Source organism: Hibiscus syriacus, unplaced genomic scaffold (assembly GCF_006381635.1).
Source record: "Hibiscus syriacus cultivar Baekdansim isolate YM2019G1 unplaced genomic scaffold, ASM638163v2 tig00113301_pilon, whole genome shotgun sequence".
NCBI lineage: Eukaryota > Viridiplantae > Streptophyta > Magnoliopsida > Malvales > Malvaceae > Hibiscus > Hibiscus syriacus.
In genome coordinates, this window is record NW_024063453.1 from 84,871 (window position 1) to 100,440 (window position 15,570).

Below are 15,570 nucleotides of genomic sequence, written 5' to 3' on the forward strand. Positions count from 1 at the left end.
TCCACACCCCCATCTTTATGTATCATAGACCCTAGGTACTTGAAACAATCCTTTGAGGGGAGAACGTGTCCTTCTATGCATACTTCTACATCTTCATCGTTTTGGTTCCCACTAAAGTTTGAACATAAATACTCAGTCTTTTCAATATTGATCACTAAACCTTTTTCTTCCAAAGTAGTCTTCCAGGTAGCCAGTCTACTATTCAGCTCAGTCCTTGTTTCAGCAACTAGAACAATGTCGTCAGCGAAAAGCATACACCATGGGACACCGTCTGGTGTCGCACAGTACATGTCGTCCATAATCAAGGCGAAGATGTAAGGGCTAAGAGCCGACCCCTGGTGGAGTCCGATTTCCACCGAGAATGGCGCGGTGTCGCCAACTGTAGTCCTGACGTATGAAGTAGTTCTACAGTACATATCACGAATCGCCCGGATATAAGCAGTTGGGATCCGTCTCGTTTCCAATGTCTTCCAGATCGTATCGTGGGGAGCGCTATCATACGCCTTCTCAAGGTCAATGAATGCCATGTGAAGATCTCTATTTTTTTCCCCATTTGACATTTTGGTAGTCTCTAAAATAATATTAAAGATATTGATTAACCACTTAACTCCCTCTCCTCCTAGGGCCAACCATACAGTGATAGGAATTTGATCTGGACCGACAGCTTTGTCATTCCCTATCTTTCTAAAAGCCATTTTGACTTTAATAAATTATAGTTGGGAGTTTGAATTCAATAAATTATATATGAATAAAGAATTATAGTTGGGAGTTTGAATTAAATAAATTATATTAAAAAATTAGTTTTTTAATATATAGTGTATAATACTATTATTTCGGAAGATATCAACTCCATGGTGGTACTGTAAGCTCTGGCATATTTGTCTCGTTCCATATCTAGAGAGCATTTTGTGATTTTTTAGGTGAAATATATTCAAATTTTAATATATTTGTCGTTATTCCGCATGTATTAAGGTAGAATATATTCATCCTAGATTTAATAAAAAGAATTAATAAATTATTTTCCTTAAAAACAAAAATCAATTTCTAGAAGACGAAAGGATAAAGTGTAAAAATGATCCCCTAATTATAAGATGTTATTTTGTTGAGTCCCCGAATATTGAAAGTAACAAAATAGTTCATCGATTATATGGTGATGTTTTGTTGAGTCATTCAATTATTAGAAGTTACAAAATGATCACTTGATTATTCATATGTTGCAAGCTTGTCCTTTTTCGTTAAAAATATTGACAACAGTTTGAGCTGGATGTTAACCTGCTAGTTTAACATATGATAAAATCTGATCCTAGAACCATTTGAGTTGTATTTTATGGATTGATTCTCTGTTTTCATTATGTCATCAAGCCAGTACTTGAAATATTATTTTATCAAACCAATGCTTGAAAGCAATGGTGTCAGTGCACATCATTAAAATATGATTTTATCATATCACAATCAACATGTTAACATCTAACTCAGACTGTTATTAATTTTTTTAGGGAAAATGATGAATTTAAAACATATGAATAGTTGAGTGACCATTTTTTTCACTTTTAATAATTGAAAGACTCAACAAAAATATTGTCCTATATTCGAAAGACTAATTTATAAATTTTAATAGTCGAACAACTCAACAAAGTATCTTTTTATAGTGGGGAACATTTGTATACTTTACCACCCAAAAAAAACTACTTTCCATCAAATAAAAACTTAAAAGAAACTTAAATGAAATTATTTTATCATAAGTAAACAGATACCAGGAGTATGAACGTTTAAAAATAACAATCATTCCTGTAACCATTAAGGTAGTTTAATTCGTGCATAGATTATCTTATATTTTTTAAATATCAAAATATTGATTTATCAATCAATGAAACTATATACACATTGATTTAGTTTAGTTAAGTTGATATCGTTATCACTATATTATTCAAAAAAATATATACAATTGATCATTTTTAAATATTTAATATTCTCCAATTTTTGAACGAGGAAAGGCCTAAATAATACAAAATATTATATAAAAAACAAATCTTTTAAATCCCAGATTCTAACACTAAAAATGTCAAGGATATATACGTTCAATATCAAATGACCGAAAGTAATTACAAACATATACTATTTATTTCATATTAATAAATAAAATAAAATATTATCGAAACCAAAACTGATCAAACTGAACCGTATAAAACAATAAAATCGTTTTAGTTGGTGTAACCGAATATTGCTAACCCTACTAAAAGTCTTACCTGTAATTATCTTCTTCCTCTTTCGTACTGTTTCTCAGTAACCAAACAATCATTGAGAATCAAAATGCACAACCATGTGCAAATATAAAGCAAAACCAGAAGATTCAAAGGGAAATTTCTCAACAAAAAATAAACGGTAAATTAGCATTGATTATAATGAAAACAAAAGTCAATTCAAAACTAGGCACATTCCACTCATCAAAACTTACTGATACGATTTTCAAAAAACAAAAAAAAATACCGATACGAAGGAACTAAAATATTCAATTTCGACCTAGTTCATCTTACTAATCAGGTCATTGATTTCATCTTCACGGTTTCCGGTATCTCCGCCTTCTTTGTATGGCTGTTTCTTCCCTTTGATCAACTCATCTTCTGTCTTGCTCAGCATCAGAGGTCCCATGAAATGAACAACCTCCTTGAAATGTGGACCGACATTCGAGATTTCGTGTACAATATCTTCTATGCATATAATTCCATACTTCTCCAAAGTCTGAAAAAGGAGTTTTAGTTGCAAGCATTAAGAACCATGGGGTTTAGGAAAAAGTAAAAGCCAAAACTTCTTACTGGACTCGGTTATGACAACTAATATACCTGTTCGATGATGTTGTTATCCGTCAGAGGTACTGCTTTCTTGTCAATCCTTGCATATCCCTTCTTGTAAATCAGTTCCTTGACGTTCTTAAGATTAGGATATCTGCATAAAACAATCCTTGGTAATTAAAACCGAAGCTCGTCTATAAATGGCAACTTAAAAAGAAACAAAAATAAAAGAACTGAGCTTTTTAGATGATCCCAGAACTGCGAAACAATGGAAAACTAACAGAATCCTTGTAAGTTGCTTTAGATTATAGCTAATGAAGGTTCAGCCATATGCCTACAACCCTTCTAAAACCTCTAAAAATCCCTAAAGGAAAGCTTGTCCAATACATGACAGTCACTAATTTCAAAAATGCCAAATAACTTGAGGATCATTTGCATGAACTACAAAAATACGGAGGATAATTTGACAAATTCGTCAAGCATAAGCAACGGTTACACATGCCCTATAAGAAGTTGAAGGCAATTAAAGTAGGCACTAATAAAAGAAAATAAGCATATACCAGAGGAAGAAAGTCATCAACACACATAGAGAAGCACATTAAAATTTATATAAGTTCTTACAAAATTAGATTCACCACAATACATTTACCCGTAAAAAGAAAAAGGGGAACTTGAAAGAAAGAAAAGTTGCCTCCATACCCGTATGTGACATACGGCTCCACCTTCTGCAGCATCTCCATCACACCCTCAGTTGCCTTCACAAAGACACCACTGAAAACTTTCCTCAATCTCAGCCTGTACAAGATGTTCCTAGTTTTTGGATGCATATCATTTTTGCTGCAACAAAGGGGAAAAAATCAGACTGAATTTTGGAAGCAAAAATATTGAACAAGAACAAGATGCAAAAGGTCACCAACCCTTGTATACGGATGATGAAAAGTAACTTTGACCTCAGTTTTGGTATCATCGACTTTGGCCTCTTTGCCCTCTGTTTCATTCTGATCAGATCCAACTCCTAAAACCCAAAAATAGATTTAGATTACCATTACCTTAATTAGCTATCTTACTAAGTGAAGAATCAGCAAGGTGTCGGATACAGATAATTCAAGCAAAATGAAGAGTCTGAGAAACATTAGAAAGTAAAACTACAAGGTTCAAGGAGCTGAGCTGATACAGAGCAAAGCTAAGCTCAAATGAGCCTTTTACATTTCATCCTCGAGCTCAGCTTAAAAAACCAGTCAAGCTAAACACAACTTGATTAGGATTAACATTACTCAAGTAGGGAATTTGAAACATAAGTCGAGCTTGAGTTTGGAAACAGATAAAATGAACCAAATCATATGAATACATCCATATCGAATAAAATAATAAAAATCCAAAATCCATGTTAGGAAAAAAAATCCTTGAAACTTGACTCAATTGATTACTCTTACCACCCAGAATTTTGCTCGAGCCCAGTTAGAAAAAAAATCAAGATATAAAAGACTTAAGTAGAATTATCATTACCCAAAAGCAGAACTTGAAACTTGACTCTAAAAAGAGTTAAAACACACAACTTTGAAAACAAGTAAATAAAATCAAAATCCTTGTTGGGCTCGTGAGTTGCTCAATTCATGTATTAAAGATATTCAAACACGACTCAATTTGATCTCTAGATACTCCGATTTAACTTGAACTGCACCTCAAATTCGGAGAAGTGGTGTTTGAGTACTCAACAAGTACTTTCATTCATATGCAGTTACAGACTTACAGTCAATACTAGAATGGATACCATTACAGTTAACAGAATAAATAAAGCAGTAAAGCTTTGAATACAATAATACATAGAATCAAATCAACAGCCGATTAAGGAAACAGGAAGCGTAATCGACATGCTAAAGAGACATAAATTATAGCAACAATTACCTTGTCTCTGAACTCTTTTATGAACTGTTCGGGTCTTTTGATGTCAGAAACATCAGATTGCTTCTTGCTTTTCTTCGCTCCATTTTTACCCAGCTCCAACTGGGTCCTCCTCGTAACAGCTAACTCATCTCTAATTTTCCTTTTCTTCAACACTATCTCCGATACATAAGGTAATGGCTGTCCCTCCTCTCCCGTCATCATCTTCCTGTTTTTCATATAATTCTTTTAGAAAACGGAAATTTTATACATCGGGAAACAAAGAATCAGATGTAAAACAGGGACAACAAGAATCTTACTCAGAAAACGGCGTTAAAATTGGTGGCGCAGCTGAGGAACAACGGCGGCGGCAGCAAATGGGCAGAGTATATACAGGTGGTAGGGGAATTGAAAAGGGGCATAAAAGAATAAAGAAACACATTGTAAACATTTTAGGGCTTTTTCGTTTTTCGGGTCGTGTGGGTGCGTTTGTGTTGGCTGCCCCGACCCGGTTCTCCTTTTGGGAAAATTCTGTGGAGACCCAATATATTATTCATTTCATCGACCTAGTCCTTTGGGCCCAATACCGAGCCCGATATGATTAAATGCATAGCTTATCAATTTTGATTCGAATCCAAACTTAATCTGACACGATTTAATAATAAAAAAATATTAAACATTTTAACTAAAACTAAAAATATAAGAAAATCTAGAATCCACGTTGCTTAAGAAGACATAAGGTTTCATTTGGTTCTAGAAAATATTTTCTATTTTTATTTTTTTGTTTTTGTTTTAAAAAAGTAATTTTCATTTTAAATTTTTTGAAATTAAAAATATGTTTGATTAATATAAATGAAAATTTGAATTCAAAATTAAAATGGTAAAAATTCATGTGGTATCTAAACTTCTAAAATAAAAATAAACAAATAGTTATTAAATAATTAAACTAAACTATAATTATTAAAAAAATTTATTACATAAATTTAACATGTGAGTTATATAAATATATTGTTTCATAATACAAAATTTATTTTAATTTATAATAAAAATATAATGTTAATGTATCTTGGACATCAATTAAATTTAAAAAATTACACAAAATTTTACGGTAAGCAATAGCACAAAAAAGTGTAATTAACATAAAAAAAATATGTTTAGTGGTAATTGAGACCCTCAAACTTTTGGGGAAAATAATTACTATAGTCTCTGAACATTTTTTGCACCAAATATGATCCTTAAACTTAGAAAAAAAATTAACCTAACCCTTTAAATAGAGAAATCAAATGTTGACAGTCACGGCGTTTACATGAGAGTTCATAAACTTACATAGCAATCTACAATTTTTACGTGACAGTTCACAATTCTATTGTAGTAGTACTCGGTGGACGATGATGTGGTAGATGAACTTAATTGATTATTGAAATTTCGAGGACTTATCTAATTAAAAAATATTTTGATTGAAAATATAAAATGTAAACAATTATTAAGATATTCAATACATTAAATATAAAAAATTCTAAAAAATTATATTATTAAAAAAAATTAATTTAAGGACAACATAGAGTGTACAAAAAATTTAGAGACCATATTAATTTTTTTATAAAAGTTTGAGGGTTTCAAATATCATTAAATCAAAATATTATTGTTAGAATGAATTAAACTCGTATAAGTTAAATTAAAAATCGATATCATGTTTTCTTATTTTTCAAATTTTCAAAACAATTTTAATGAAAATACTAAAAACATATTTTTTTATATTTTCATATTTTCACTTATTTTTGTTTTCATTTTTCAAAAATTATTTTATAATTTCACAACCAAAAACGTTTTTTTTTTAACATTTCCTATTTTCTAAGAAAGTGAAAATGAAAATAGCCTACGTTTTTTTTTCTAAAACCAAACAGACTTTAAGATTTTGATTTTAAAATGTATCAAGTTAAATGCTTATACGTTTATTTGATTATTTAATTTTTTTCTATTATTTAATTTTAGAGAAGTGAAAGATGTTAAATATATTTTAAGATCTGCTTAAAGTATGGGGATTGTAAGAATAATTTATGTGTTGTAACAATTTTCACATAATAATTTCTTTGGTTGCTTTTGATAATGAACAATGAGTTTTGTTCTATTTAAAGAGTTTTCATGTAATATTTATATGTTTCATTTATTATATAACACATACATAATTGGGTGCCCAAAGGTCACACTCACAACAATCAATGCCACATCACGGCAACTAAGGTAACTCAGTTACTCACTAGCATAGTTCATCACAATTAAGTGAGGTCATCTCCTCACTCGCTACTATTTCGCTTGTTCTTTCATCTAGAATGTTCTGAAAGGATTTATTAATATGTTTTATTTATTAGTTCATCAAATCACTATATTCTGATTATCAAACATTTAAGGGTATTTTAGTCATTTTTGTCACTATAAAAGCCTCTTAGCGTTTTATGATTTTACGACAAATATTGTTATCGCTACACACTTGGTGTATTATTCACTAACCCAATACTCGACTCAAGTTCACTATTCGATAGCAACTCTCTAGTCGCTCTCGATACACTTTCCCTCAATTTACCCTTGAATTGGAGGAATGACGTATGCATTATGTTTTATCGATGTTCATGTAGTACACGATTCCTCTATCGGACTATTCATGTGGTTCATCATCTCGCTTGCAAGCATATTCTTCGTAGTGATCTATTATTCTCGATTACTCGATACATGTTCAATCTAAGGGTACAAAGGAGTATTCCACTCACTAAGGTTATTTCGGACATAAACCACTCCTAAGAGTGTTTCTGACTACTTTTGACCCTTTAAGACTCTCTCATGCTAAATCTCACTATTATGGGTCATCCCTCATTTTCATGAGCCTTAATGAAGTCAAAATTAATCGTCCAAAACAGGTAGTATTGATACCCTACATGTAGTATCGAATACTCATTAGTCAAGTATCAATACTCCCTTGAGTATCGGTGCCAAAAATAATCTCAGTCCATCCTTAATACTCCCATGCAACATACATGCATATATGGGTTTAAGTATCGATTCTTATGTGTTTCCCCTATAGTGTTGATACTCCCCTTATAAAATGCTCAAAAATCATCTCAGTTTATCCAGTGTCGATACTCAAACCTAGAAATGTCTTATTTAAGCTCAAGAAACACTTAAGAATTCTTTCAAACAGTCTAGTTTTATCCTGAATCAACTTCTAAAACTTAGGGAAGTTATTTAAGGTCATTTAACACTATAAAAACACTATATTTATACAAAAAAAACATTATTTAAGCATGAATCAAACAAAAACTCCAAATATGCTCCATACCCAAATTCCCATTAAACATCATAATTATGGAAGTCATAACAACACAAAAGATTAGAAATACACTACATTAGTTAGAGAATATCAAAATGAAGCTCCTTCCTTAGTCACACTCACTTCCTCTATGATGTGATACTAAACCCACATTTTCTCGACCGAAGACCAATGATTTCCTTAGCATAAAGACTGTTGTAGAAGGGATTAGGGAAGAATTTGAAGGTTAAAATAAATATAAAATAGCACAATGGACTCATGTTTAGCTACAACACTTGGAAAGGATAATAGAGAAAAAAAGATGAAGAAAAAACCAACACCTTAAGAATATGACTCTGATGCCAGACAAGTCATTCCCACGTCACTTTTTTTCTCTCTTAATCTCAAATCATTCCAAATCCCATGAGTAGAGGAAAAAGCAGCCCCTAACAACCCTTGGATCAACACAGCTTTAGGTCAAAGTTGCAAAAAGTCTTCTAGGTCCAAAGGTACGTTTGGGGACAAGATAATAGGAAAAAATATTATTTATAATGAACGCATGAATCCAAGCTACATAAATATAACTATTTTTGAGTAGTAGCTTCATAACCAAGCTAATCATACACGCTTGTTTCCAAGTCTTTAGGTTCTTGAGACCAAGCCCCCTAATATTTTGGCGAACAAATCTGCAATCAGCTAACTTTTGCACATTTTACAAACTTGTATTCACCCTTCCAAAAGAACCTAGAATAGAGTTGGTTGATCCGTTTTATGATCTTATTTGAAAACATCACTTGGTTGTTATAGTAATCCTCAATGTTATATATGAAAACACGAATAAGATGATGTCTTCCAGCATACGAAAGTAGATTAGCTTGCCACCTTTGTAGCCTAGCAACAATCTTCTCAACCAAAGTAATACATTAAAGCAACAAGTTGTCAATAAAGCAAAGGTTGGTGAGTTTAACCCTAGGACACTTCAGGTGATACTGGATAACCCCATACTCAGTCGCTTTATCTAGTAAGTTCGATAAACATTCATAATGACCACAAAGAGATAGGGGACAAGAGATCCCCATGTCTAACCCCTTTTGCATCTTTTAAGAAACCAACAAGGACACCGTTCATGGAGATAGAAAATAAAATAGTGGCAACATACTCTCTAATCTAAGAAATCATCACATCAGGTATCTCAAGCGCTTCCAAAACAAGCAAAAATCTTCAATACATCGAATCAAAAGCTTTTACAAATCCAAGTTCAAAAACGTACCTTGGAGATAAAGATGAGCAATTATAAACCTTCAGTAGCTCTTGAGTCATAAGGGTGTTATCTATGATACTTCGACTTGGAATAAAGGAACTTTGGCTCCCAAAAATAACTTCAGGCAGAAACTTCTTTAGCCTAGCTATCATATTATAGCACAAGATAGGTTTGAAAATCTTGCATATGACTGGGATTAATCTTCTTAAAAATGAGCACAAGCGTGGTCGCATTAAAAGCACGCAACATTTTTAAGTGTTAAAAAGCGGGAAAACTACTGAAATGACCATCCAACTATGGGGTTGGTATCAAAATGACCACTATTTTTAAAATTACTTCAATATGACCACTGAACTATTTAATTGGGTTCAATGTAGCCACCCGATGTTAGTATTTAATGAAAATTCTTACACGACAATTAACAAATTTGATATAATTACATATTTGATATGTAGACACTCATTTTCGCCTGGAGTTATATATATATATATATATATATGCATATAGTAATATAGTTTGTGAAAATGTTTTGACAAAATATAATATATAATTTTCAGAAAACGATTTTCGAAAATTTATATATTATATAGTTTTTGAAAATATTTTTAAAATATAATATATAGTTTTGAAAATATTTTGAAAACATTTATATATTGTATAGTTTTTAAAACATTTTGAAAACTTATATAGTATATAGTTTTTAAAACATTTTAAAAATAAAATATATAGTTTTAAATTTTTTTTGAACAATTATATAATGTATAGTTCAAAAAAATATTTTTTTTGAAAAATTATATAATATATAGTTGTAAAAACATTTTTGAAAATTATATAATATATATAGTTTTAAAAACATTTTTTAAAAAACTTATATAATATTTTTAAAAACATTTTGAAAACTATATAACATATAGTTTTGAAAACTTTTAAAAAAATATAATATATAATTTAAAAACATATTTTGAAATATATGTTATATAAATTATATTTAGTATGTTATTATTATTTTTATTTTATTTATTCATTTTATTTATTTTAATTTATTTCATTTTTTCCAAGTCCAATGTCTTGGTCCGGTTCAAAGTGGTCCAGCAAAAGTCCAATAGTCCACAGAACGGGCCTGAACCAGCCCAATAAGGAAATAGGGTTTCCATCATCCCAGTCAGGCGCCGCAGGATGAGAACAAGAAGATTGAGAGCCAATCAAGGGATGTCACAACGGCGCGAGATTTTTGGCCTGGGAAATCGGGACTGACCCATCCCGAAATCCCCAGTCAACGGCAAGCACGTTACCATGGTAATCGGAGATAGCAAAACGGCCGTCGGTGGTGGGTATAAATACCCCACCACCACAGTGACCAGGAAAAAAGAGAGGAAACCCATCGGGGTACCCACGGTGAACACAGAAATCACCAACGACCACAGTATCAACGGCTAGAACAGGAAACCACACAGGAACAATAAACCAAAGCCACACAAAGGAAAACCCATCAGCCAATAACAGAACCCACATACGGCCAACAAACGAAACCAAACAGTACCATCAACACAAATAACATCAACCAAACGCCACTAAGTCAAACCACAAACAAAAAGAAACACAAAGCAAAAAACCGTAAAAAAGAACAGAAGAGAACCAAGAGGAGCCAAGCCTCACAACCGGAGAATCGCTGGAAGTCGAAAAGGTCGACGCATCAAAGGTAAAGGCCGAGACTTTCGGCTTAGATCTACACCGGTAGGGGTAAGTTTTGGTGTTTTGGGTCTCGAATTTGGGTGTACGGGGTTAAGGGGAGTATTTTGCTAAGGTTTCAGTTTTTCGATCTCCGTGAGCGGCGGCTTGCGGTGGCTGTGGACGGCGACGGTGGGTGGCCAGCTTTTCATCGGCGGGGATGACTCTAGAGAGAAGCCAGAGCATGTTCTCTCTTAGAGAAAGAGTAAAATGGGAGAAAATGAGAGTGTGGGTTGAATTTGGCCTTGGTTTGGGAGTTATATAGTCCCCATGAAACGACGTAGTTTCGATGGGGATTGGCTCGTAATTTTGCTTAGCGGTTTATTCCATCACGAGTCCCTCATCCCTTCTAATGTTGTTTTCTAGCTATCGATTGAACTTTTAATTTATTTTGTTTTGAGCATTAAATTGTCATCACTTACATTTTAACCCCGTTTTTTTTATGTTTCATATTTTTGTGTTAATATTCGAATTTTGTTTTATATTTGTATATTTTCTGTTTTGGTCACTTATTAACTTCTTTTTTTATTTGTTTTTATTTTTTTATTTGCTTTGATTTAATATTTTATTATTCTATTATTTTAATTAATTAATTTATTTAATATTTAATTATTATTTTACAATCTAACATTTTTGACATTTTTAGTGGTAATGTCAATCAATCAAAGGTAAGTAATCTGAATCGAAAATTTTAAATTTTAATTTTAATTTCAATTTTTGCAATTAAAGACAACCGTTAAATTAATTGGTACCGAAAGGGCAGTTCAATGGTGCTAATCCTTCCTTGACCGTAACCGACTCCCGGACCCGATACATTTCTGGTACAACGCAGATCATGTAAGATGGTGTCCGACCCACCTAAATTTGTTTTAAAAAGGTCGGTGGCGACTCCAACCAAAATCAAATCAATTCAAGTCGAAGCCCAATTCCGGGACCCAACCCGAAAGACGGTTGCGACATGATCCTTAATACATGTACATTTAATTAATTTGGTCATAATTTTAATTTTATTTAATAAATTAACCATTTAATCATGTGGTGACACATGTCTTTAGATTAAATAATATTTTTTAATTTAAATTTATTTAATTTGGTTATTTATTTTCCAATCTTGTAAAGAAAGGCATTATTGATTGTATTTGTAACACACTAATCCATTTCGACCCGAAGATCCATGGATTATAATGTTACGTGGGACTACTGAAATAGTGACCCAAAAATTTTTCTTTAAAAACTGTTTATAATCACTGAAAATAATCCATCTATAGAAATGAAAATAAAACATGATAATCTGAGTTTACAAATAATGGGGATATCTAAAAATAATACAATACCAAATACAAATCAAAGTTACGACTGAATAATACCCGTCTAGCCATTCTGAGATACCCTTGGGTATCTAAGGTGAGATGTGGATCTGCATCGGAACATACACCTACCAACTTACTCCATCGAGTCTTGGGGCATCTACGCCTAGCCAACTACTGAAGTGTCTTGGCACTAACTTGGATATCCACTGACTGTTGCACTTTTATTATAGGGGAACTTGGGTGTATTAACTATTTCCCGAGCGTCGAACAAGGCTAGTTTTATGAAATTCGTAGTTATTATTTGTTTATACTGTTATGATATTAATTATTGTACTCACTTGAGGTCTTATTCGGTGTTATACTGAAGTGTTTGGGCCACCTCGGGTCTAATCCTTCAAATTATGGGTTATTTACCCAAAACTGACTATTGGTATCGATACTGGCCCTTCAGTATCGATACCTCTGGCTTGGTCTCGATACCCTATGAGAGTATCGATATTAGAAAAGCCTACTGGAAAATGGGTCTCGAGACAATGACCTCGATTTCGATACCCCTGACTTGGTATCGATACCATTGCTCAGAAAACATGAAATTTAGACCAGACTTAAGAACAATCTCGATATTGAGCTTCCAGCATCGAGACCCAAGCATAGAGTGCAATGTTTTAGAACGAAAAATCCTATTTTTCTATCACAAAACCCCTAAAGAGATCCCCAAATGATATTTAAATGTTATGTATGATAAAATAAGTCATAAAGAGTCAATTAACAATGTTGGAAACATATAAACACCAAATCTACCATGAATATGCTCAAACTCATACAACCTATCATATTTCATTTAAATAATCTATACATGGTATAGATGAGTTAGGAGTGCGTTACCTGAGTATCTAAGATGTTGGAAATGTCAATGGCTCAACCCAAGGTAAGCTTCTCATTCCCTCTATCTTGAGAACTCTCTCTAACCTCTCTCACTAAGCAAGAATCAAAGAACATATTACTAACTAAATTTAGAGGTTATGAAGAATTTAGAATCACTTCCTAAAGCTAGAAATCACTGAAAACAGGTTAAACCCTGAAATCTCTTAAACTCCACAAAACTCATTTTTTGTCCCCATGGTGAAATAGTGAAGTTAAGGGCTCAAATGAAAGCTCTGGAGATATTGAAATTATTTCTTACTTTGATGTTGTTGAACTAGGGTTGTAAGGCTACCAAGTTGCATCCTATAATAATGAAACTTGAAGAAAGAATAAAGAGAGCAAAAAATTAAAGCTTGGAAGAATAAAAAGGAAGAGAATAAAAAGAGGGAACTTGTTCAGATGGTGATATCACGAATTTTTAATGAAATCAACTTTAATTTTGAACCAAGGTAAAATCGCTTCTTTGGTCCCTCTAATTCTGATTGCAAACTAAAAGTATCCTTTTTTTTTCTTCTTGTTGGGCTTGAACCAAGTCCAAATTTTCTTATACTTATGCCAAGGCTTTCTAAAAGCTAAAGGATTAATCCAAGGCCCATCTCGGGTTAGCCCAAAACTCCTAACCCGGGGTCCAGGGCGTTACAATATTGGTGGGATTTGAATTTATGACTAAGGGAATCAAGCACACACACATTACCACTTAGCCAACCCTTACTACCGTGATATATTTTACAACATAATATATATATTTTATAAAGAAGTTAATGCTAGAAGAAAAAAAGAAATAAAAATACTTATGAAGGGATTTAAACCTAGGCCATGAATAACTTGAAAAGACCAAACTATATATTTATATAATAGTTTGGTAGATTTTTATATAAATTTAACACTAGTTTATACACTACTAAAAGAAAATTAAATTTAAAATTTATATATTTTTAAAATAAATTTATATTTTCTTCTTTTTTTACATTTATAATGCAATGATTATATATAATTTTAAATTGAGTCTTTTTAACTAACATGGAGTTGGTTCAAGTGGTAAGTAGCTTGATATTGCTTAAGCAAGGTCTCGAGTTTGAGTCCTTGTGTATCAGAAAATCCATGCTGAGAGACTCACCCACCAAAAATCAGGTGTGCAATGCAGGTCTGTCTGGATGGATTAGTTTAAGGCAAGGGCTTGAAACCGGGAGGACAACCAAAAAAATGAGTCTTTTTAATTTTCTTAATCATTTTATTTTTATTAAAATTGTGTAATTTAAATTATAAAAAAATTAATGACTTTAAATTATACATTTTAAACTACACAATCTAATAAAAAATTAACTAAAATAATATAAATAACTCATACACTTTATTTTTTAATAAAAATAAAATCATTAATTAAATTAGAAAGACTTAATTAAGATTATATATAATCATTAAATTATAAATGTGAAAAAAAAATATTAAATTTATTTTAAAAATATATAAATTTTAAATTTATTTTTCTTTTAATATTGCATAAATTAGTATAAAATGTATATATAAAATCTATCAAATTATTATTTAAATATAAGATTCGGTTTAGTGGTTTAGTGCTTTTAGGTTTTTCTGATTGTTTATGTTAAAATCCCTTTACGCCCCATTTGATTCACGGTATATTTTATTCTTGGGAGGAATGTTGTTTTCCTGGATGAATATACCCATGTTTGGATGAGCTATATTACCAGGTGCCAGTAAAAAATTAATACCAACAATGATTTTTTTACTGCTTTCTCGAGAATGTCTATCCCCTTCTCCCTTAGTATTTACTTATTTCCGTCTCCGTTGTCTAAAATAGCATTCTCCCCCACTTCGTTTTGTTGAAATATTCTTCTTCTTCGATTTGGCTTAAATATTTGCTTCTGGCGTTCATATTTCAGTTTTTATTTTCAACATATTTCTTGGTTATGGGTTTGTGTTCTAAAAATTGAAATCCCTAAATCGTAAAACGTTCATTCCTTCCTCACGCTCCACCGCTCTAGCCTCCAGCTGTGCGCTCTCGGTTCGCAGTTGTCAACGGTTGTCTGGTCATCGGAGCGGAAGGAAGACAGGAAGAAGAATTTAGCTCTCGCTCCCTTTGCAAAGCCACTCGCTGGCAAAAAAGCTATGTAAGAAAACCAAGCTCGTCTACAAAGGTATCTTTTTTTTCCAATTTGTTCTTTTAATCAAAATCATTATATGCAAATTTTAGCCGTGAACATAGTTTCTTCCTTTGTTAGAAATTGTTTGTCGGTGACCACCATTGACTAATAAGGTTCCCACAACTGTGTTGTTTTTACTACATTTGATTCTTCCCAAACAATATCCATTCCATCATTGTCATGTCTCGTTTTAATGTATCTGATATCTTTTTTT

The 15,570-nt window shown here is 32.1% G+C and overlaps 1 protein-coding gene across 1 annotated transcript; it reads right to left on the reverse strand.

Annotated features, from left to right (window-relative positions):
* Nucleotides 1-2,366: 2,366 nt before the first annotated feature.
* On the reverse strand, nt 2,367-5,098 carry LOC120186141 (60S ribosomal protein L7-1-like). Its single transcript, XM_039190161.1, has 6 exons — nt 4,991-5,098; nt 4,695-4,899; nt 3,707-3,804; nt 3,489-3,626; nt 2,841-2,943; nt 2,367-2,739 (listed from the first exon to the last, which is right to left on the reverse strand). Exons 2-6 carry the CDS (start codon nt 4,893-4,895, stop codon nt 2,521-2,523), a joined length of 759 nt encoding a protein of 252 aa, XP_039046092.1. The 5' UTR covers nt 4,896-4,899; nt 4,991-5,098; the 3' UTR covers nt 2,367-2,520.
* Between the last annotated feature and the right edge of the window lie 10,472 nt (nt 5,099-15,570).